This window comes from Drosophila pseudoobscura, chromosome X, assembly GCF_009870125.1.
Source record: "Drosophila pseudoobscura strain MV-25-SWS-2005 chromosome X, UCI_Dpse_MV25, whole genome shotgun sequence".
Classification (NCBI taxonomy): domain Eukaryota; kingdom Metazoa; phylum Arthropoda; class Insecta; order Diptera; family Drosophilidae; genus Drosophila; species Drosophila pseudoobscura.
The window spans coordinates 54,385,055-54,407,135 of record NC_046683.1 but is presented as its reverse complement, the minus strand read 5'-3'; the positions used below and the strand labels follow the sequence as shown (position 1 = coordinate 54,407,135).

General features: G+C 44.3%; 3 protein-coding genes across 6 annotated transcripts; 2 read left to right on the top strand and 1 right to left on the bottom strand.

The window, feature by feature from the left end:
• The first annotated feature begins 352 nt into the window (after window positions 1-352).
• Window positions 353-2,881, top strand: LOC6900835 (uncharacterized). Its single transcript, XM_002135157.3, has 4 exons — window positions 353-532; window positions 590-1,555; window positions 1,678-2,046; window positions 2,110-2,881. Exons 1-4 carry the CDS (start codon window positions 462-464, stop codon window positions 2,735-2,737), a joined length of 2,034 nt encoding a protein of 677 aa, XP_002135193.3. The 5' UTR covers window positions 353-461; the 3' UTR covers window positions 2,738-2,881.
• Window positions 2,882-4,034: 1,153 nt separating this feature from the next.
• On the bottom strand, window positions 4,035-21,784 carry Atg1 (serine/threonine-protein kinase unc-51-like protein Atg1). Its single transcript, XM_001353969.4, has 12 exons — window positions 21,051-21,784; window positions 16,081-16,254; window positions 7,319-7,406; window positions 7,134-7,259; window positions 6,995-7,068; window positions 6,768-6,928; window positions 6,575-6,708; window positions 6,361-6,513; window positions 5,060-6,289; window positions 4,857-4,993; window positions 4,657-4,792; window positions 4,035-4,583 (listed from the first exon to the last, which is right to left on the bottom strand). The coding sequence occupies exons 1-12, from the start codon at window positions 21,138-21,140 to the stop codon at window positions 4,507-4,509; spliced, it is 2,580 nt and encodes an 859-aa protein (XP_001354005.1). The 5' UTR covers window positions 21,141-21,784; the 3' UTR covers window positions 4,035-4,506.
• Window positions 8,775-14,360, top strand: LOC4813782 (leucine-rich repeat and transmembrane domain-containing protein 2). 4 transcript variants are annotated; one of them, XM_033382120.1, is made up of 8 exons: window positions 8,775-8,993; window positions 10,109-10,311; window positions 12,166-12,365; window positions 12,430-12,680; window positions 12,743-13,018; window positions 13,193-13,475; window positions 13,551-13,724; window positions 13,784-14,360. In XM_033382120.1, exons 2-8 carry the CDS (start codon window positions 10,259-10,261, stop codon window positions 13,936-13,938), a joined length of 1,392 nt encoding a protein of 463 aa, XP_033238011.1. In that variant the 5' UTR covers window positions 8,775-8,993; window positions 10,109-10,258; the 3' UTR covers window positions 13,939-14,360. The 4 variants fall into 4 exon arrangements, with proteins under 4 accessions (XP_033238011.1, XP_001354006.2, XP_033238013.1 ...); XM_001353970.4 differs by having other exon boundaries at window positions 8,775-9,077; XM_033382122.1 differs by having other exon boundaries at window positions 8,786-8,856.
• Window positions 21,785-22,081: the final 297 nt, after the last annotated feature.

Below are 22,081 nucleotides of genomic sequence, written 5' to 3'. Positions count from 1 at the left end.
CCATGCTCTCTTTCTCGGTCTATTCCTAATTGCTCTCTCATTCCATCCTCTCCGGCCACCGGCGGCGCATCCTAACAGCATGCCTATTGGAAATTTGCATTTGCTTTTGCTCAGCTTCTCGCTGCTTGCAAAAACTGCTGCCGAAGGAAAGTGAAGGAGAGGCTCAATGGAATGTTTGTCTCGCTCTTTCGAATGCAAAGGGAGATCGAACAAACACCTGTGGGTGGGGGTGAGAATACGAATGGTTTGCCGCGCCTCAAAACATACCAACTCGTTTATCTGTCTGTATACAAGAAAAACAAACCATTAGACTTAGTTTAAGCAATCAAGAACTTTTTAAAATGTTGTCATTTTATCTTAGACTAGATGCTTTGTTTTTGTAGTTCTCTTAGCCTTGGCCATGAGTTTTGTTGGAGCTGTAATCGTGAGGAGCTAACAATTGTCGTAGTTGTCTTTTCAAAATGTCCGCATGCATACGGGATCCGCCTCAGACTCTGATGTTCTGCTATAACTGCAAGGCGGTGTATAGAGGGTAAGTATAAATAAAATATTGGAGCACTTTTTTCAGGCCCTGTTTTTTTTTTTTCAGAGTTCCTTTCAGGCCATGCCCCCAATGTTGCGCTAGATATCCGTTCCAGCAGCCCCTCTACTGTCCGCAGGAGTTCGAAAAGTTCTCGGCCATGGGCTCTCCATGCTTTCTGTGCAAACAGCCGGATTGTCCACCCGAGGAGGATGGGTATGAAAAATGTCCGGAAGATGCCGCAGCAAAGGGAAAGGGTAAAAAGGTGACTTTAGCAATCAACAAAAAGGGGCAAAAACAGAAAACAGAAAAACCGAAGACTAAGGCCGGAACTAAACAGACTGTTAGGGCAAACAATGAACCAAAGCGGACGGCTAAAAAGACGCCTGGGAAAGGACAAGGACCGTCTGGCATGCCTGGTAAAGGAGCTAAGAGTCGGGCTGCCCAAGAAGGATCATCCGAGCAGGGTACGGTTCCTAGCACTCAGATGATGCAAGGAATGACTCCTTGTCAGTGTGGTGTTTACCCTCAACAAGGAGGAATGCCTCTTCCGGGGACACAAGTCCCAATACCCAGATGTCGAATAGGACCTTTCGGAGCTATAGGACCTGAAGGATCAGCACCAAATACAAGGTATGCAGATCCAAGATGTATGCCACTGGGGTGTGGCGCACAATGTATGACCTGTTGTGGTCCAAAATGTATGCCAGGATATTGTTCACAAGGTATGCAGAGATATGAGGCTGATGGACAAACATCAAATATTTGCGGAGCTCCTGGACCCGTAAGATCACCGTATTCACAGCCTGGTTTTCCCAATGGGCAATATGGGGCTGGCACGCCTCCTGGATGTCCCCCAGTACGGGCAGCGGGACTGCCCAGCGAACGTGGGCAACAGTTTGATCCCTGCACGGGGGAACTCGTGTGCACATGTCGAGCTCGGTGCGATTTGTATTCAAGGAAATCGCCACAAAAGAATGAGAGCTATGGAGAAGGCTGTGATCAGTACAATCGAAAAGTAGAAGCTTTTCAGCGGTGAGTTTCCCGTCAGAGTCCCATTCAAAAAAATGGAGCTCTAGCTCTAGCCACACATAGTACAAAATTAAATAGCCCAAGGCCCGAGATCGAGGCATTAATCTGTCCAATGTCATCTGCAGCGTGCTCAAATCGCTGCAATTGTGTTATCCAGCGAATGGTTTGCAGGACTGCTGTCTCCAGCTGCCCATCGACCTAGAGATGGCCAACAAGACGGGTGAGGGCGAACCCAAGAGGACAAAGAAATCGTCACCGAAACGCAAACCTTCCAAAAGCGATACAAATGGCAAGAAGGCTGCCTCCCCTGCAGTTGCACCCGATGCCAAATCAAACGCATCAGTGTCGCCTTCCACCCAACAGCCAAGTGGGGAAGACACAAAGGCTGTAACGCCTGACGCATCCACCGCGAATGCTCCCTGTACGTGTCCCCCTGCACTCAGTTCGCGACCATCGATGCGCTCCTTCTGCTGCAACACCAGCTGCATGATAAGGTCAGTTATCCCCGAGAACATTAGCCATTAAGATCAATCCCCTACAGCGAGGCCTCTCCACAGTTCCGACGAATGCACGCAGACGGCATCGGGAAAGTCCAATAAGTACCCATCTAATTGCACGCCAGATCAGTGCGAACCAGCAGCAGAACCACAACCACCCAGTTCCTGCCAAATCTGCTGCAATGGCAACTGCAATTCCTGCTGCTGGCCCTACTACTACTGCTACAACCCATACACTGGCTGCTACTACTGGTACCCGAATCCCAATTGCTGCAATGGCTGCCAAAGTTGCTGTGCGCCGAATCCTCTGGAGAAGATACCCGAAAAACCCCAGGGCAAGGAAGCAGCTCCAGGGAAAAGACCATCAGCAGCAGCAGCAGCAGCAGCAGCTGCCGCTGCCGCAGGGCCCAAAGGAAAGAAGAAAAATGATAGGAAAGTGGGCGGCGGGCCAGAGCTGATGAAGAAGAACAATCTCTACGACGAAAGAATGAGCTGCAACCAGAGTTTCAGCCTGGGCTGTAACCAGGGCTGTAACCTAATATGCCCCAAACGCCAAACTGCAGCCGCCCACATCAGCCATTTGAGGCAGGCTCTTATCCCTGGCTATTCTCCCACAGCGCAGCCCCGTGACTTCTCCCCCTTTGGCCAGATTGGAGTGGCCCGCAGAATTGGAGGCAAAAACTGTTGATCCAAGTGTCGGGTGTAGCAGGCCGACTCTCAGATCTCGCTTGGACGTGAAATGTGCACGACTCGGACGACATGTTCTCCTCTATGTCTCGAAATTAAACGTTGAATACTTTTTTACCACCTTAAAAAACTCTTGAAAAACACACCCTTCCGAAGAAAAATCGAGTTTTTCTACTGAAAATCCCTCGAAATATTCGTAGGTTACACAGAAATCCTAGAGATCTGGGGCTATGAGAGCTGTAGCACCCTATGCCAACCCAAATTACTTTCTGTACTTTCGTTTACAATAAGTTCTCATTTTTAGGTCGGTTTAAAACAGGGACCGTAGGGACTCTAATTTTTATAATACAAATTAGTTTCTGATTTTTAATAGAGTTTAGTTTTGAAATATTGAAGAACTATTTTTATTTTCAATTTGAAAAATACTAATTAAGAATAAGAGTTATAAAACAATTTATTTCCAAAAGAAAATTGAAAATAAATATGTATATGTATATATTATAATAATAAAAATGATGAAATAAAAACTTATTTCGGTTTTTTATTATTAAAATAAGTAATAGCTCCTATTCTTAATTAAATTTAATTTTAAAAATTAAATTTTGTTATTTCAATTTGTATTATACAAATTAAACATATTTACAAAGCATAAGTATTAATTATTATACGTGATGGAAATATAGTGCAGTTCATTTTAATAGTATTTTGTTTATTAGTTCAAATCTGATCTGTATTTGCTGTACCGTTTATACACTCGTGAATGTTCGTTTCCTTTGTGTACATATATTTATAGTATATATAATGTACATATATTTTATATATAGATTTTTTTCAAAAGATTTGTGGGCTTCTTTTTTGTTTTGTAGAAAAACTTAAAAAGTTCCTTTTGTCATTTAAAATTAAATAGGCTTTTCAAGGGTCGTGTTTGTGGTTTTTAGAAAAAGATACCTAACTAAAAACTATGAACATAGCACATTGTAAATATGTTTGTTTTTTTTTTTGTGTAGTGCAGCTGCAGCCATAAATATTGTATGCTTGTAATCGTACGATGGGGAGGCGGGGAATATTCGATTGTTAAATATAAAAAAAAAAAAATATTACACTATATAGCTATGTGGGAAGGATGGATGAATATTCCAGCACATGATATATATATGGGTATGGGGTATGGGTATAGATATGGGGTTTGGGGTTTTCGGGTTTCGGGCTGGGGCTTAAACTCAGTTTTGGCTTGCATTTTGCCCCACTACGCTATGTTACGTTACCTTTACTGTTTGCTTGGGTCTAGCTTTCGTGTGTTTTGTTGTACATATGCCATGTATCCACCCGCGTATTCAGTATATTTGCATGTATATCATACGTTATATATTAATAAATGGTTACTCTTAGAACTAGCTGGACTCTGTACCTGCCCTTATTCATGTTTGCATCCTGCACTCATTTGTAAGCTTTAACAATTATGTGGGGTTTCGAAATTATACAGAAAAAAACAAAAACTACATATGCTTTGCAGAGAAAATATTTACATTCGACAACTGTTGGGGGGGGTGGGGAACAATAACTCCAAAAGACAATAATCTGTGTGTGTTTTTTTGTTAAAATTATTTGTGTTTTACGTGTGGTATAGTAGTTTTTGTTTTGAATCACATGTTGCACTGCCAACTCAATAGAATGGGGGGCTGGGGATTTGAATAACTTAAGGAAATGTTGATAAAGATTGCCGATGCCTGTCCTGTGTGTACTGTGTGTCCTGTGCGCCCTGTGCTCCGCTTAGGCATTCTCATCGGTCACATAGATGTAGCCATGCTGTTGCAATATACTCAAACGCTTCTCAACGGCATCGCGATCTGTCAGAGAGATAGTGGAACAGAGATTAGTTACAACGTCTGGTGGGAGCTAAGCCATTATCTCTATTCCTACATTTGTTCAGCAGCATCTTGTCCTGTGGATGATTGCACTTTTGCACCAACGAATGCAGCAGAATGTGTGCGGTATTATAGCGCTCGAAGCAGTTCTTGGTGTTCTTCAGTAGCTCATCCAAAGCAGCTGCCTGGCACTGCAAATTCGGGATACAAAATATACATTATTTGCTGTGCGATAGATGTCTGTGCCTTTCTTACCATATATAGAGCATAGTCGTATAGTATCTTGTCGGCTGTTATGTTAAATGCATTCGCCTTCTGCAGTAGGCCGCTGCCATTGAGACGCTTCGACTCGAACAGTATGCTCCGATACTTGGCGTTCATTGTGAGCAGAGCTAGGGGACGCAAAAGGAAAATAAAGAGGCATTCTTTACAGACTGTTTTGTAGAGTCACCACTCACCATTCTTCACATTCGACGATGGCTTAAGCTGGCCATTACGCAGCTGCTGCGAGGCCAGAGTCAGGCCAGAGGAGAGCAGCTGGAGGGCACGGACGAGCAACACCAGACGCTCGGCCCGCTTGCAGTGCTCCGGTGCATGGGGCGGTATCTGCTGGGGATCCGCCGAGTTGGCTGCCGTCTGGCTGCCAGCCACCATCAGGGTGGAGAGGGGTGCGCAACGCGAGTCCGCCACCTCCTGGATGCAGTCGGTGAGGGCCAGCACAAAGTTCAGCTTGGACAGCGTCTCGTTATGCTCGCGATCCATCAGCGTCTCCTCCGATAGCTCTGGGGCTTGGAATGCATGTGGTTCACCTCCGCCAACGCCAACACCAGTGCCCGTGTCCAGCAGACTGTGCAGTCCCCCGGTGGCTCCCAGCTCGGGCAGGGTGAAAGCACGCGGTCCGAGCATGTGGTGCTGGTTGTTGTTCTCCGATCCACTGCCAGCGGAGCCAATCGATCCCAGCGAACCGGGTGCCACCAGCATCGTGGGACTGCCCAGGGTCGGCAGCTTGGTGAGCGCGGCGGACGGAAGAACCGGTGAGCTATTGCCACTCCTGCGCAGCGGCGACTGCGAGTGTCCGGGCGACACTTGCCAGGTGCTCGGTGCATGCGGCGGCGGGGTCTCCGACAGCGATCCCCCCGAAGCGGACCTGATCCGTGTGGTGGTGCCTCCCGGTGGTGTTCCAATGGCAAACTGCACTGCCGGCGGCGAGATCGAGTTGATGTCACTGCTCACGCTGCTCTTGCGCTGATCCGGACGCGGCTGCTTCACACTGATGGGCTGAGAGCGTGGCAGCTGCTTGCCAGCCGCAGCCAATGTGGCCACTGTCAGTGGCATGTTGCCCCCCTGTCTGGCCGGAGAGCCGGCCAGTGCGCCTCCTCCAGCTGGATTGGCGGCCGTTTGGCGGCGTACTGGAGCCGGCACTGGCTTCGGCTCGGAGATGGGCAGACTGCTGGGTCGTGGCGGACTGGATTGATTTTGTTGTGGCTGCTGCTGCTGACGCTGGCCTCCGGCTGTGGGCAGTGCCTGCGCCTGGCCCTGACGCTGATCCTCGGGCAGATTCTTGGGCACCAGGACAAAGTCATCGGAATCCTCGTGAGAGCTGCACGATCCACTATTGTTCTCGCTATCGCAGAGCACTCCCACATTGGTGATGGTGGCACAAATGGCTGGATTGGCCACCACGGAAACTAGATGGCCACAAAACAGACACATTTAGAGAATGATCTTTGCCTGGGGAACTTTCTCTTTCGATAGTTACCTGTATTCTCCTCATCCTGGGCCGCTTCCTGCTCTTCGCGCTCCTTCTGCTGCTGCTCGGCCAGCTTGACCAGCTGCAGTTCCTGCTCCAGTTGCTGTTGCAACGGGCTCTTGGCCTTCACCGGTGGTGTGCTGCCCAGCGGGGGCATATCAACTGTTGACAGACCACAATTTGAGGATAGTCTTTGAGGAAACGCTGATCTCGATCGGCTTACCTGGCGACACGGCCTTCTTGCCCTGCAGGAAGCGATGCACAAAGAAGTTCTCGTAGGAAATACGGTCCTTGGCATTACGGCGCAGCAAGCACAACAGCAGATCCCTCAAATCTGGCGACACTCCATGTGGAATCCTGCAATAAAGAGTCACATTAGAAACTAAATTGGATAACAATGTTCTTGGGTCACTTACTTTGGGGCCAGATTGGCATTCTGCTCGTAGTAGAACTTCAGTTCGTTGGGTGTTTGTGCATAGAAGGGCGCCTTTCCAGTCAGACACTGATAGACGATCGTGCCCAGCGACCAGAGATCCGCTTTGGCATCATACTGCAGCGACATGATCACCTCGGGAGCCTATATATCGGTATAGGTATTAGATTTAGGGCTTTATTCATATGTGGAGTATAATTATTCCCTTACCATATACATGGGGGAGCCGCAGAGAGTGGCTGCCATGACGCCCTCGTTTAGAAAACGCGCAAAACCGAAATCCGCTGTCGGAACAAGAGTGAATTTAAGTCCAGTCCTGTATGCCGTATCCTATCTAGAGCATACTCACCAATTTTCAGGGTTATCTTCGATGGTGATGGCAATGTCTTGCCATAGTTGTGCGATAGCAGAATGTTTTGTGGCTTGAGATCACGATGCACAATTCCTTTGGTATAAAGCGCTTTCATAGCACCAGCTAAAAGATACCAAACCAAATTAAATAAAGCTATATTTAGATGTATGTATAGTCCTTACCTAGTTGTATGAGAAACAATCGAACGGTATCCTCGCTCAGGGTCCCCTTTACACTCAGGTAATCCGCCAAGTCGCCGCCATTGCAGTACTGCAAAAAGATGAAGACAAACAGAAACATTATTATCATAAAAGCAAAAGGTCAAAAGTTCCAGAGCGCACATAAATCTTCTACAACCCTCAGGAGGGGTCTTGGTCCCCGGTCCCCAAAGCAAAGGCAGAAGTAAAGCAAAGCGCGTACTATGCAAATGAATTAGGTTCAATCAGTGCAAAATGCCAAGACCCCCAGAGACCCCCATCCCAAGAGCCGCGACTCTTCGTTGCGACTTTTGTCCGACCATCCATTCAGGCAATTATATAAAGAATGTGGGCAAGGTCAATGCGAATGTGATTTACGACAATCAAGAATCCAAGTTGAGGAAAGGAATTGGAATGGGAATTTGAATTAGGGAATTATGTAACTTTCTGGAGCTTAGACAGCTGCTGCTGGCTTCCGTTCTTAAAGAATTCCGGTTCCTGTTCATGCACATCCTGTATCAGGAGAGGACTGACAGCTTTTCAAGCAACCTCCAACCCTCGTCCAAGTGCCTGACAAGAGATTCGATCCACACACACGCAAACAAGCCACACACTCCGTTATTTCGAGGGTCTCAGAAGGCAGCTGCCAAAAAGTATTGCCGATTCTCTGACCTTGGGCACACTCTCACTCTCCTCTCACTCACACCTATTGCCCTGCTTTGCAAGCAGTGCAACGAACAAAAACAACAAAAAACAAAACCACTTTCGGACAGCAGAAAATGAGAAAACATATGGACATGTGGACCACTTATTCTCGCACAACTTAATGAGCAAACAAAGCGAGGCAATAACACAGGCAATATTAGGCAATTAAAACCACAAAATTGAAATGACAAAAGATTTCACTTGCCTTTGTGAAACCGCTTAACGCACTACACAGAAGCCGAGGGAGGAGTGGGCAAGAGGGAAAGAGAACGAACATTAAACAGCCAAATGATTTTTTTTGCATTAAGCAAGCTCAAAAAAGTCATTGACATGTAAAATGAGTGACAGTAAAAAGAAAAAAATAATTACACAAATTACAATAAAAGTACAGAAAGAGAGAAGAGTGGAAGAGCGGGCGAGCGGAAGAGCAAAAGAGCGGAAGAACAGAAGAGCAGGGCGCCACATCCACAGCCACAGTCGCGTCGGGGGACTTTTAGAAATTGAACTCTGGTTTTTCCTAATCAATGGAAATATGCAAAATCAGCAAACAAGTGCGCATGAGTCAGCGAGTTATTGGAAAATGCACTTATTCATTATAATGAACGAAAATAACCAACAACATTTGGGGTTTTAAAGTTTCCATCAAACAGAGCAAGAGAGAGAGAGCTTTGACTCGCTCGCTCTCTCTCTCTGAGCTGAGCGCGCGTCGCTGCTGCCACAGGCAGGCTGGTGGGCTTTGGGTCGCTGCTGCCGCTCAGTCTATCACAGACAATCGCGCGACTCGCCCGCCTTGGCTGCAAAAGCTGTAATCGTACGCGGTACTCACAAAGAAAGAAACAGTGCAAAAAGCTCGCTGCTGCAATTGCCAAATTGTTGTTAGTGCGTGTGGTCGAAAAAATAAGCAATACACGAGTACATAGGCAGCGCAAAGGCAAAGACACGGCCACAACCCAGGGTATTACGTGTGGAGTGTCTCTGTCTCTGTGTGTTTGTGTTTATGTGCCGCGAAACATTCCAAGTAAAACTCAATGGACTAAAGGTCAACATTATTTTTCTAGGCGATAAAAACAAAGCGTGCCGCTATATAGATTTCTGTGCGTGTGTGTGTGTGTGTATAAGAAAATATACACATGTAGCCAGTCTACATATATCAAGACAATTGAAATGGAATTAACAAAATATAAATATGTACACTGGATGAATCAAGCAAAGTTCACTGTTAAATATATTTTAATAAAATTATAATTCAAATCACGTCACACAACAAGCAAATCTAGCTAATCTTTTCATCTACAGCATTCCGACTTAGTCATGTTATGGTTTTCCTATACCGATAGATGTAAATTATGTTAACAAAATGTATAAATCTCGTCCAGGGCGGCTATAACGATCGGTTTTTACCCGCAATCAAAGTTAACTTTTCGTTGTAATATTGATCGACAGAGATGACGGTGGGTGGTGGGTGGTGGATGGTGGGTGGTGGGTGGTGGGGTTCTTCTCGTTTTTGGGAAACTCTCTACGAAAGTTACATACTATAATTAATAGCAACACAGTCACTTAAGAATTATGTCAAACGGAATGGAACAACGAAAGCAAAACGAAGCAGTACAGAGAATTACAAACGAACGAAAAATGATAAGATTAGTGGTAGTGGTAGAGGCAGGCCGGGGCTAAACATTTACTAATCACTCCGCACAGATTAGGGAGAGGAACAGACAGAGAGAGAGACAGAGAGAGAGAGCAAAAGCCGCTAAAGAATCAAACTGATGGCGTCTAAGAAATTTTCGGAGAGGAAGAGACAGAGAGAGAGAGAGAGAGAGAGAGAGAGTTTCGGCGCTCTCTCACCTGCATTGGATGGCAAAATTGCCATGCTTGGGGTCTCTGCCCCGTCGTCTCAGTTGGGTTTGGGCGTTGAGAATGTGCCGGTGTGTGCGAGCGGATCGAAAAAGCTTCGTCGAAATTATGTTATGAAAACTGATGTATTTACTATGCCAATAAAATCAGAATAACTTTATAGAATATAGAGTAAAAGTGTCGAGTGAAACAAAACTAATTTAAATCTATTTTCAGATTGTGAAATTCTCAGCCAAACAAATGAAATGAAATGAAATAAACAAACAACAAAACATATATAATTTATATTGCTAAACCAGTCAGTGGAAAAAATAATAAATAAAACACCAACCATCTAAACAATACAAAATAAAAATCACAATAAAAATGCACGTGTATTACAAATTTGGCTTGCTCTTGATTTTTTTGCTCAGCGTCAGGTAAAAACCATATAAAAAAAAAATGTTTTAAACATACGTTTCGAGATCAGATGTAACGGTGATACATGGGCAGGAGAAATTCTATTTGTTAAACAAATCATCTTTGAAATTTGAAATTCTTATAAGTAGGATGACGCAGGTGCCTGCCATGAGTGGTGGGTATCATTTCTAGGCGACAAGACAAAAAGGCGAAAGTACAAGGTTTTCATTGAGTAACGATCGTAAGTGATTAATTCTCGAACCTGTTGAGGAAGCGTACGAGTAGCGGGACTTTGACCCTACTCACCGCCTGTTACTTATATCATTTCCAATTGCAACACTCACGCAGGGGCTATAAACACACACACACACACTACCTCTTAATGGACAGACCTCGGCAACAGCACTTAATGGTTCCTTCTAATCATATCACCTAATCTGATAAAAATAATAACAATACACCGGTTGCCCCGATAATTTATGCCTTTTTTTTGCGCCTGGCCTTATCATAATTTTTGTTTGACGGCAGGCGGCAAGAACTACAAAAAACTTGGGCGATTTGAGTGCAAGAAAATCGGACCAAGGAAAAAGAAAACAGCAAGTGCAGGAAACGCTTGCATTTCAGGCATAATCCCCATTCGGGGAACAGCTAGTGTTTCTTTTTGGTGTCAGCTTTTTCGGATGAGTCACATTTTAATGGTCTCGTCCTATTCCATGCTGCTTCGTCCATTTACAGTTGAAGAGGGGAAGAGGGAGATAGAGGAGAGCTCCATTGATTTTTGTTGTATTGAGAGAGTGAGAGGACTGTAAACTTTCCACTTGAAAAACTCCTCTTTTGGGTGGTCCCAGGGGAGGGGGGTTTCCATTTGATCGTCATGGGTCGTTAAGGTTTAAAGGTTGTGCTCGAGCTTGAAGGTATTTCTCTTTAAAACCGCAGCAATAATGAGACCTTCTTTATCAGCCATAAAACAATAAGTTTCCGTTCAGTTAGAGACTCTAGTATAAAACATTTATACCCTCTAATTTGACCACTTGATTGCCTGATGACTATCCTCAACAATCATTTAAAACTTCAGTCAAGAGTCACGCAATTTGAGTGAATTCTCAAAAGTCAAGTCAAGTCGTTTTTTAAGACGCACTTGACCCGCTCCCCGCACACCCTTGAGAGCAGAGCAGAAGTCTAATGAAGGATTTAGAATCAGGCGAAAGAAATCACGAAACAGCAACAAAACCAAAACAAACGGCGAAAGTGAGAGTAAACGAAATCGTGCAAAAAAAAATAAACCGGTCAAGTTGTCTCTTTTTGCCATGACGTAAACAGGTTTGGGTATATGTGTGTGTGTCTCTTTCCCACCGCAAGTCCCACATGTACAGTGCGTTACAGTATTTTAAGGCAACTGGGAAAACTTCATTTGCAATTAAAACTCATGTGGAAGAGCAGAGCAGAGCATCCACAATATACGGTTGTAAAACGCACTGTAGGCATTCCTCCAGTCATTCTCCCCAGAGAGACAGAAAGATAAAGAGAGAAAGAGAGAGAGAGAGAGAGACATAAACAAAAGCTTATAATGATAGTGAGGAGAGGAAAAAGTTATCGTTCGCTCGCTCGCCTACCTGTCCTCCATGATACTTGTGTGTATGTGTGTGCGTGTTCGCTTGGCTTTGACGACACTCGTAATTAAATGGGTCAAGTCAAGAGCATTTTCAGGACAAATTAGTTGGGTGTGTTCGTTGGTTCGCCTTCAAGACGATGATGTAAGCCTCGTTTTACCCTAGAATTGCCAGGCAGTTTCCATTTTTGGTATATCTATATTTTTTTGGCTAAACAAGTTGACGAATTGGTCAATAATTGCTCTATTCTATTCACCTTTTCAGCATCAGCCACACATTTGCAGCTCCAGCAGCCGCCGCTGAAGCACAGCTGAATCCGAGCAACAGTTCGGTTGATGATTACATCTACGATGACGATGACTACAGTGAAGAGACGGCGTCCAAGGGATCACCGGAGACAGCTGAGAACAGACTGATGCCATTCACATCTTCCACAACCACAACCACATTTCGACCCACATTTAGTGAGGCTCAATCCCCCCGATTATGCATTCCACTCGATTACAACTGACTTTTAATCTACTCTAGACATACCACGTCGCAGCAACCTGGTCCTGGAGCCCAGCTGTCCCCGGCAATGCCGCTGCGTGGAGGACAAGTATATCCAGTGCTCAAATGCTCATCTAACCCATGTACCCCTGGACATTCCTAGGACGGCGGCCATCATAGACTTGAGCTATAATGTAATTGCCGAACTGAGGCCAGAGGACTTTGCCAATCTGTCCCGCCTGGTAGAAATCAATTTGAGTCACAATCTGCTCAGTCATCTGGACAAGGAGGTACGTATATACTTATATATAGATCTCGATAATATAATAATCTTAATCCATTTGATTGGCAGGCCTTCCATGGCTTGGAGCGTTTGAGGCGGCTGCGTTTGGCCAACAATCGTCTCACCAAAATCGAACCCGACACCTTTGTGGGGGCCACAGACCTGGAGCTTCTCGATTTGAGCAACAATTCCATCACCCAGCGCTTGGAGGGTTCATTTCTCAATCAACCCGGTTTGATTGAGTTCAGTTGCTCGAACTGCAGCTGGACGGAGCTGCCGGAGCAGACGTTTGTCAACATGAGTGCCCTGCAAACGCTGCGCTTGAACAACAACGATTTCGAACAGGTACAAGTTTCGCGCCAAAGTTATCGCACTGCCATCTCCCCGATATGTCTATCGATAGTTGGCGCCTGCATGCCAAGGCAACCCTGCAGCAGCTGTTCGCCGATTAGCATAGATAGTTGTCCCTCTCGCTCTCTCACGCAATTACTTTACTTGCTTTTGCTTTTCTTTTGACAGAAAATCAATACGCGAGCTTTTGCACCGCTAAAAAACATAATTAAACTGAAACTGCCAGAACTGGACCAGGCCAACATCGAGGAGCTGTGCAACCTGCTCAAGTCCATTGACAACATCAGCTTCAGGCACTTTGATGTGAGCTGCTTCGAACTGGTGCTGGGCACATCGTTCAACGAGAGTCTGATCCAGGCCACAGATCCGCCCTTCAAGCGGGTGACGGGTCTGCCTACAGCTGCCACCGCCACAGCCCGGCCAGCCGCAACCCCCGCCCCGACACGCACAGGTGAGCGGAACAGAACAGACTCCACAGAACAATGATGAGAGCAAATACTTATGGCGTGTTTTCCAAACTAAACAGCGAATCGCAATCGGAATAAAATGGCAAACAGCACGGCGGCGGCCATTGAAGTGGTCAAAGCTGGCATTGGCGCAGTGACCGAAAGCAGTGGGGTCATTGTGGAGACGACCACGGACAAGGAGAAACCCTATCAGGTGCCCATCTCACAGGAGACTATCAACACGCTGCTCATCTGTGAGTGATTGGAGATATATATGAAATATGAAATATTAAATGTCGCATTACATTTGCAGGCATCATGGTATTGGCGGTCATTGGCATTGTCATTGGCCTCATTTGCCGCAAGGATGTGGGCGGCATCAAGACCAAATGCTGCCGCACCAGCAAACCGGAGCCAAAGGATCAGGTCCATCCCACTGAGGAGATACCATTGAATAAGCTAGCCTAAGTAGAACAGACGAACTTGCCGAATTTCTAACCAAAACAAACACGTTCCACTTTACAAGCATTTTTTTTTTGCCAGATTCTTATATATGTATAGAGCGATAGAATATCTTAATTTATATGGATAATTTATCTGTAGAATGCGAAAATTAGTTAACTACTTGACGTCATAAACAATTGTAGATTCGTTCCATTGTTTGCCAGCACCAAAACTGCGACAGCAACCACCGCTGTCCAGGTTTCCTAGTTTGTTAGTCGGAGTCTAGTTGTTAGTAGGTTTAGCTAGCTGCCTAGTCGCATGGCGTTCTGTTTAGGGTAGCAACGGACGGAGGCGACTCTCTTCTAATGCTTAAACGTATCATACTTTAGTTTTTAGTTATATGTGTGTGTCTGTGCGTGTCGTACTCTTAGCTATAGATTTTTTTTGCCAAAATACAATAAAAACCATTATTGTAAATAGTAGGAAAAAAAATGTTGCGCAAAATGTTTTACTGATTCCCCGAAATTCCTGGGAAATTCCCCAGGGAAATTCCAACTAATACCATAATCGTGGCTATTGCAATTATAGCTACCGAAACTTGACACCTGACAACCTTGATTGTCATCCATCCACGCGTTTTGTATCTTATCGTATCCTATCCTGTCGTATCCATCCATCCATCCAATATTTATTTTGTTTTAGTAAACAGATAAACAGATCGTTAATTGTTGCCAAGATACGGGTAAATAAATAGTGAAGAACAGATAAATGGAGGAGGAGGCACGTGGGCAGAACAGAATCAATAAATTCATGCATACGTTTAATAGAGAGCAAAAGAGAGGAAGGCACTGCACCGATAACAATCTCATTCACCGCTCTCGTTGTCCCATTCTCTCTCTCTCTCTTTCTGATTGCAAAGTAATTAGAATACCGCAGAGGCAGAGTCAAGCTAACGGGGCCAAAGTCAGGCAAACGAAAATGTAACAACAATAGCAGATGGAATGGAACAGTAACACTCCCCTCCTCTCGCTCCCACCAAAGCAGATGTGCAGGGTATAATGTATGCACAAGGTACCACATGCACACATACATATGCATTTTCGTATCCGAATATAAGGACGGTGGATAAGCCCATATGATCTTCTCTGAGTCGAGAGTCGAGATTTTAATCTTTTCTCAGTCCGTTTACGAACACTGCCGCCACCTTCTACTTAACTTGCCTTGCAATGGAAGAAAAGAAAAGCAAAACCGAGCGTAAGCGAATGAATAAATACCCTAATATACCACTCCTCTCCACCTACGAATCAATAGTTTCTCAAACGGAAAACAACACAATCCTATACAATCTTATCAGTTGTGGACAACAAAGAAACAAACAAACAATCGCCCAAAAAGAACCTTCTAATGCCGCGTTCGCCACAGACATTTGACCTACTTTCCAGATTATAGCAGTGCCCGTAGCACATACTCTGTAAACACACTGAGTGCTGGCAATCGGCGCACACCTGTAGTCCCACCGCCACCCCTCACACACCCACAGAACCGCCTCTCCACACGAGAGTTGAACAAACTTCGAGCACAGAATATCCGAAATGGATCTGCACCGGGGGGGGGGAGAGCATTCTGGTGTAAATTAACAAATGCGTATTAAGAAATATATAATTAAGCACACATTGTATAAAGAGGTGACAAAAACAACGCAATTGCCCCAGGGCACAGGGGAAAAGAGAAAGAGAATTCACGGCGGCTAGTGATTCACCATACTAAAATTAGGCCCCACCCTACCACTGATTGTTCCTTGCTTTTGTATTTTTATAGGGTAATTTCTATAGTTTCTGTTCCAGGGTATGCCGGGTAGGCCTGTACAATCCAATATGAGAAGAACCACCTAGCATTCCATTCCATTCTATTCTCACTTGATTTTTGTTTACAAATTCATTTCGCAACTTCCGCAATTAATGGCGTAGCATTTTAGCCAACGAGAAAGAGAGGCAATGTGGCGGGCAGAGGAGAGGTAGGTGGTGATATGACGTGAAACTGGCCAAACCAATACCAATACCACATCGTCGGGACTGAGGGGCGGGGGGGCGCACACGTTTTAGCCATAAAAACATGATATTACGAGTACTTGTGCAGTTTTTGACGCTTTCAGCGACACGGACTTACCTCCATGACCAAATTGACGCAATCCTGGGACTCCTTGCAGTCCAACAAAGCCACAACATTCTCATGATGCAGTTCGGTGAGCTCCTTTAGAATTTTGATCTCCTTACCGAGCAAATTCTGCGTCTTGATTAGTCCCTTCTTGGTAATGCATTTGATGGCCACCTGCATGTGTTTCTACAACAAAAAAGAATGAAAAACAATGTCATTAATATTTATTTCCGTTCCAAGTCTTTGAACATTTAACCCAATTTTAAAAGCAAATTCATAGAAATTAATCAATTCCCCCTTTGGGGACGACACATCGAATGATTTGCGTTCGATATCGGTTCAAGGGGTTTAAGGTTTCAATTTTTTGGAGGCTATCAAAACAGTTTTTATTTTGAGAACCAAATTATCGGCCATTCACATTCGTTTCATTCATTGGAATGCATTGAAAGAGAGGCCGCAGCTCTCTGGCAGGGAACAGGGAAATGCCAATCCCAGATGATGGCCAAAGAGTGCTCGGGTCTCGCTCGGTTTTGCTGTTATTATTAGATACGCAAAAACGCATTCAACTGGGCCACAAAGCAGACGAACGGCAAGGAACGGAAGCGAAGTTATGGCTGGGAATTACGACGAGTAAGGGTTGATAAGGCAAGCCCCCGGCCCCGGCCCCAACCCCCACCAACTGGCCCTCCCGCATTCAGTTAACTTATTTACTCAACACTCAAAGCAGGTAACAACAATGACTCTTGGCGCTTTGTCTTTGTCTGTGTCTGAGGCAAGAAAGCCTTGACGGTTACAGACGGCTTTACATATGTACGAGTATATCCAGATGATCCACGCCCTTACTCCGATATATATTTAGTCTCTTGCCAAAGAGAAAACGAAAAACATGCGTAACTCGGGACCGAGAAGAAGTACAAAATATTTGTTAAAGATATATTTACTGAATGGGTTGATTCGAGTACTGGTACTGTTTAGCATTCTATTGGTTTCCCTTTCCCACCGCCCGTGCTCCAACCCCCGGATTGGATCGCGAACACGCGCTCTTCGAATGATGGGGGCTTGTAAATCGATATATGTGCTGCTCTCTTCACCGCCTGACAATCACTCTGCCGTGTGGGTGTGTGTGTCTCTCAAGATTTATATTTAAACAAATTAAATGCAGCAGCTTCTCTGCTAACCGATAACCAAGACCTTGCACATCTTCTGTTTCTGTTTCTGCTTGTTTGTTTGTTTGTTTGCAGGCCATCTTCAGAGTTCAGTGTTTTCTGTCCTCCCTCCCTACCTCCCTTCCTCCCTGTTCATATGGTATTGACATGCGATCATTGGAGCTTGACTAGATTACATTAATGGCAATGGTATCTCAGGTCAGTGGCAACATACGAGTTTCTGTAGAATTTTGTGGATCTACTTTTATTTATTAAACTCTTTCTTAACGCCACTCGTCACCCCAAAAGCCATAAAAGAACTTGAGATTAGATTAGAAAGTACATAAAAATACAAAAAAAAAAAACAGCACACACAGCGTACACTCGAGCAGTTCTTGACCCAATCACCCCAATCAACAAATTTGCTGGCCGAAGCGAAAATGGTGTCAAAAAACGAAGGCAACTCCCAAAGGGTGACCCCGACAACAGTCACCATTTCGGGCGATCCAAAAACCATGTTTTTTAATGCGTTTCAAAATGTTTTGGGCTATGGGCTTTGGGCTTTGGGCTTGGAGGTAAATTTTATTATTTTGGGGGGTTCAATGAACTCAGGAGGGGGCAACGATAAGGTGAAAGAAATTTGCAGGCCTTAGGTGCAATGGCCCCCCCGTCCTCAACTAACAGCAACAGGAAAAAACGGCAGCATTTCTTTTGGCCAAAAATAGCAAGACAAAAAAGGCAACAATTGTGGCAGAAAATGCGAGAAACGACGAGTGGCAGCCAGCTAGCCATCCCCACAGGCAACACGAAATGCACATCATCCATAGACCAAGTGCGAGTGCAAGTGCGAGTATCTGACGGATACACACAGCCAACGACAGAGAGAGACAGAGAGATACAAACTCCCAACTGGTTTGGCGGGTGAAAATATATACAGATGTGGCCAGAGGAGCACCAGGTATCACGGAAATTCTCTCTAATTTTGCGACGCAAAACTTTTATATCTTATACCAATAACCGCATAATTCACGACCAATTGACAGACCAGACCAGACCAGACAGAACAGAACAGCACAGAACAGACGATAGAAATACTCGTACTACAACCGATCTGGAGCTGAACAAGACAAACTAGTTTGTCTGCGAAACAAATGGTAGAATATCTACACTATATAGAGATGACTGGCGGCATTTTCTCAATTAATTTATGCGTATTATAGCACTCGGTTTTGGTCTGCACGTGTCGTAGTGGTTCCCACCAGAAAGGTGGATTTCACTTCCGTTTCAAAGTCGAATGCCCAGACTAATCGCTGGCAAAGGGATTACACTATAGATGGTCTCGGAAACCCTAGAGAGCTGTGCCTGATAGAGACAGAGAGGGCCCGCCTAGAAGCTTCGTAGTGTCCACACTCCAATCTGATTGATTATAAAACAATTTAAATCATTATCACACAAGTCTAGAAGGGAATAATCTCAAACCTACATGCATTTCGTTCCCTTTGAAATGCAAAAAAGTAAATGGAATGAACAAAAATGCCATTGCACAAACTATAAACAAATACAATATATGTAAATATGCAAAATGTCTGGAAATCCGAAACGATGAGGGGGGGGGAAACGGAACAGATTGTGCAACGATACAATACAATGTTCCATGTTCCATGTGCCATGGAGCATGCGGCTAGGAGGGGCAACGGCGGGGGCGGGGGCGGGGCACACACACTCGTATTCGTAATTTTTTGCATGAGCTTATGCAATTGAGGGAACACGATAAAAGCAAACCGAACCGAATGGAACCCCTCTATGAAATATGGAAACACGTGTCGTCTGGTTCTAGGTCTGTGTCTGGGCACATGTCACGCAGCGCATCCCTGAGATACTCGTACAGATAAAGATCCGCAAGATACGTCTCATTCATGGAGAGGCCAGAGCAGACAGCACTTGGGACTAGTGTCTCTCCTCTGAGGAGATATTCTTTATTCCTTTAGCTGTCTTTAGTCTTTGTCTCGATGGAACACACATGTTCCCGACTATTTTTAGAGACTCTTCTTTTGGGCACATGCTGACTTTAGATACTTAAAGAAGATAAATCCATCGTGGGCTGTCTGACAAGTCCTTCACGGTGCTTAAAATAACCAAAGGAATTGCAGTGATATTAACACATGGAAAGGCATTCAAAATGTGCCCAAGAAACCCAAGGAAATGATAATGTGCTTAGATTAATAGAAGTACAATCCAGAGACCATTTCAGACTTTTTAGATACAAAAAAAACACACAAGAAACAACAATAAATACATCGAAATCAATTCAAATCTTTTTGGAAAAAGGAGATAAAAAGAAGAAAGAGAAAAGGTTCACAATGAAAGAAAAAGACAAAGACAAAGACAGTGACAAAGTGGCAGAACGGTAGAGCGGTAGAGTGGCACAGCACTGACGGAGAGAGCAATAGTAGCAGGGGGGGTGGGTGTGCGAGCGAGACAAGTGCTCTGGTGTCTGGTGTACGTGTGGGAGGGAGTCGATTACGCCATTGTTGTCCCACCGGCACTGCACCGCACTGCACTGCACTGCACTTGTAATTAATAGTGTACATTATTGTACACATTTTCAATTTAATGACGAGACGAAGCTGAAAATACACTGGTAGATACATTTTTGATCAAATTAAGCAAAACTTTGAAGAAACAAGTGAAACTACAGCTGGCTGGAATTTCTTTAGAAGCTGTGTATATCGATTCGGTTGCTAAACCGAATATACCTGAACAGGCAATACATAAAGATACATACAGACATATGTATGTACAGGTAGTATATTATCTGCCTAATCATATGTACAAAACGTATAGAAGCAAATTTAAACTGGTACAAACATACATATGTACATATGAATGCATATATTTATATGTATACATATATGGAAGGTGCTTTTATTATGGATACAGACAACAGCTGATGCAATAGCGGGCAGGCAGCTGTTGATGCTGCTGCTGCTGCTTCTGGCTCTGCCTTGGCAAAGTGTTTTCGCTTTTCACTTTACTTTTATTTATGGCTTTTTGTGGTTTTGCTTTTGCTTTTGCTTTTCAACTTTAAAGTGATGCTGAGAGATCTCTGATAGCAGTGGCATATGATATCACACCTTACAGGAGCACATCATTCCACCACACAAACATTTGAATTTCTTTAGTTTTCTTAGAAAAATTTGAATTTTATGACCCCTTCTGGAGGACCCAATAATTCGACAGGCAATTGTTCAGAATTAATTATTTCGGGCATGACCCTGAAATAGTTCAAAAGCACTTGAAAGCCCACACAAACAGACGCAAAGCACACACGCATAGGCCTACGCAATTTCGTGCCTTTGTGTGAAGGCACGTGCGAGAGGCGGCCGCAGATAAATGACGATTAAAACTATGCTGGAAGAAAAGGGATAGAAATAGTTGTAACAAAAACAAGGCACAACAAAATGGCGCTGTGATTTGGATGCAAAATTCAGCTTGTGGAATAGATATTTATCAATGGATAAATAATAAATAGCCCCCCGCAAGGGAGGGGCGGTCGAGGAGGAGTCTCAGCTGATTTTTGTTTCACTCTCTGACGACATTTTTGCAAAGCAAAGCAAACGCGCGTTGATGTTTTGGCGTTTGTGTTTGCGGGGACGTATTTTGTGTTTACCTACTGACAATGGCGCATTGTTAATAAGTTTTGATATTGTTTTTTGCATTTGTTTTGCGAATGAGAGATAAGCCTCATAAACAATATTACGCACACTCGGACTTGGGGGATAAAGAAGTTAATTACAAATGACGAAATTAAAGTGTTTTTTTATTATTAGTTCTTACCTTGCGGTGACGCCCTTTGTAGACGACAGCAAAGGCGCCATGGCCAAGCATATCCTTGGAGCTGTATTCATACTCCCCGACAATATTCATTGCATGCGAAGAGGATGCGACGTCTCGATACGCTCTCTCTCTCTCTCCTTCGCTCGCGCGCCCTTTACACTACACACAACACCACACCACACCACCCTCTCTCACACACAGAAAAAACACACAACACACTCACGCACGGTCAACGGCAGTTGCCTTTCTTTGCCTCTTTCTGCTTTCTGCCTTTTGCCTTTCAATTGCAATTGTGGAAAATCAATTTTTTCTCGCACGGCTGAGGGGGGACAGCAAACAGCGAATTCTTTCTTGTACTTTGTGGTTTTTCACGTAACTCGGTTTGTTTTCCTTGCGATTCACCTGAGTTTGAAATTTTATGGGGAGACAGGCAGGCACACAGCACACTTTAATTTCACTTGTAATTCAATTAAACTGCTTCTCGCTCCCCTTGTGTATGGGACCCGTGTGTGTTATTGTACCGAAATTGGTAGTTATTCTGCACCAAACGCGGCTGCACACACACGACAAAAATAGTGTGTACCCCGCAGTCGGGCTTTAAATTTTATTCTGGTCCTAAAGAAAGGTCTCGAGACACCTTATAGCAATTACACTTAAAACTTAAATCATTGCAAGAAACGACAACCGACAACATAAACCACCAGTGTGACCGCGGATTTATCGATAAAATATACCGTCCGACCCTCAGAAATATACCGAAACATACCGCCTCATTTTCAAAATATACCGTAAATATACTGACAAATTCAAGTTCTATTAAACATATTCCTCGTTTTTGATATTCCGACGAATATTACTAGCTATATAGAACATTTAGCCATGCCATCATAATTTTATATGATTAATGTACCTATTTTCTACTTGACTGGCTTATCTTAAATACTGGTTTTTATAGAATTTTGCCTAAAAAAGGTTTTAGCGAAAAAGGCCAAACAAAAACAACGTAAGAGAGTAATCGTTCCAATTGCTCA

What these genes read in the sequence shown, in the direction of transcription:
- Atg1 (XM_001353969.4), bottom strand. Translation starts at nt 21,140, where the DNA reads ATGAATATTGTCGGGGAGTATGAATACAGCTCCAAGGATATGCTTGGC. An exon ending in ACAAAGGGCGTCACCGCAAG is followed by an intron (nt 16,255 to 21,050) that starts GTAAGAACTAAT and finishes TTTTTGTTGTAG; the next exon opens with AAACACATGCAGGTGGCCAT. An exon ending in AATGCCAATCTGGCCCCAAA is followed by an intron (nt 6,709 to 6,767) that starts GTAAGTGACCCA and finishes TCTTTATTGCAG; the next exon opens with GATTCCACATGGAGTGTCGC.
- LOC6900835 (XM_002135157.3), top strand. Translation starts at nt 462, where the DNA reads ATGTCCGCATGCATACGGGATCCGCCTCAGACTCTGATGTTCTGCTAT. An exon ending in TGCAAGGCGGTGTATAGAGG is followed by an intron (nt 533 to 589) that starts GTAAGTATAAAT and finishes TTTTTTTTTCAG; the next exon opens with AGTTCCTTTCAGGCCATGCC. An exon ending in AAAGTAGAAGCTTTTCAGCG is followed by an intron (nt 1,556 to 1,677) that starts GTGAGTTTCCCG and finishes TGTCATCTGCAG; the next exon opens with CGTGCTCAAATCGCTGCAAT.
- LOC4813782 (XM_033382120.1), top strand. Translation starts at nt 10,259, where the DNA reads ATGCACGTGTATTACAAATTTGGCTTGCTCTTGATTTTTTTGCTCAGC. An exon ending in ATTTTTTTGCTCAGCGTCAG is followed by an intron (nt 10,312 to 12,165) that starts GTAAAAACCATA and finishes TCACCTTTTCAG; the next exon opens with CATCAGCCACACATTTGCAG. An exon ending in ACAACAACGATTTCGAACAG is followed by an intron (nt 13,019 to 13,192) that starts GTACAAGTTTCG and finishes TTCTTTTGACAG; the next exon opens with AAAATCAATACGCGAGCTTT.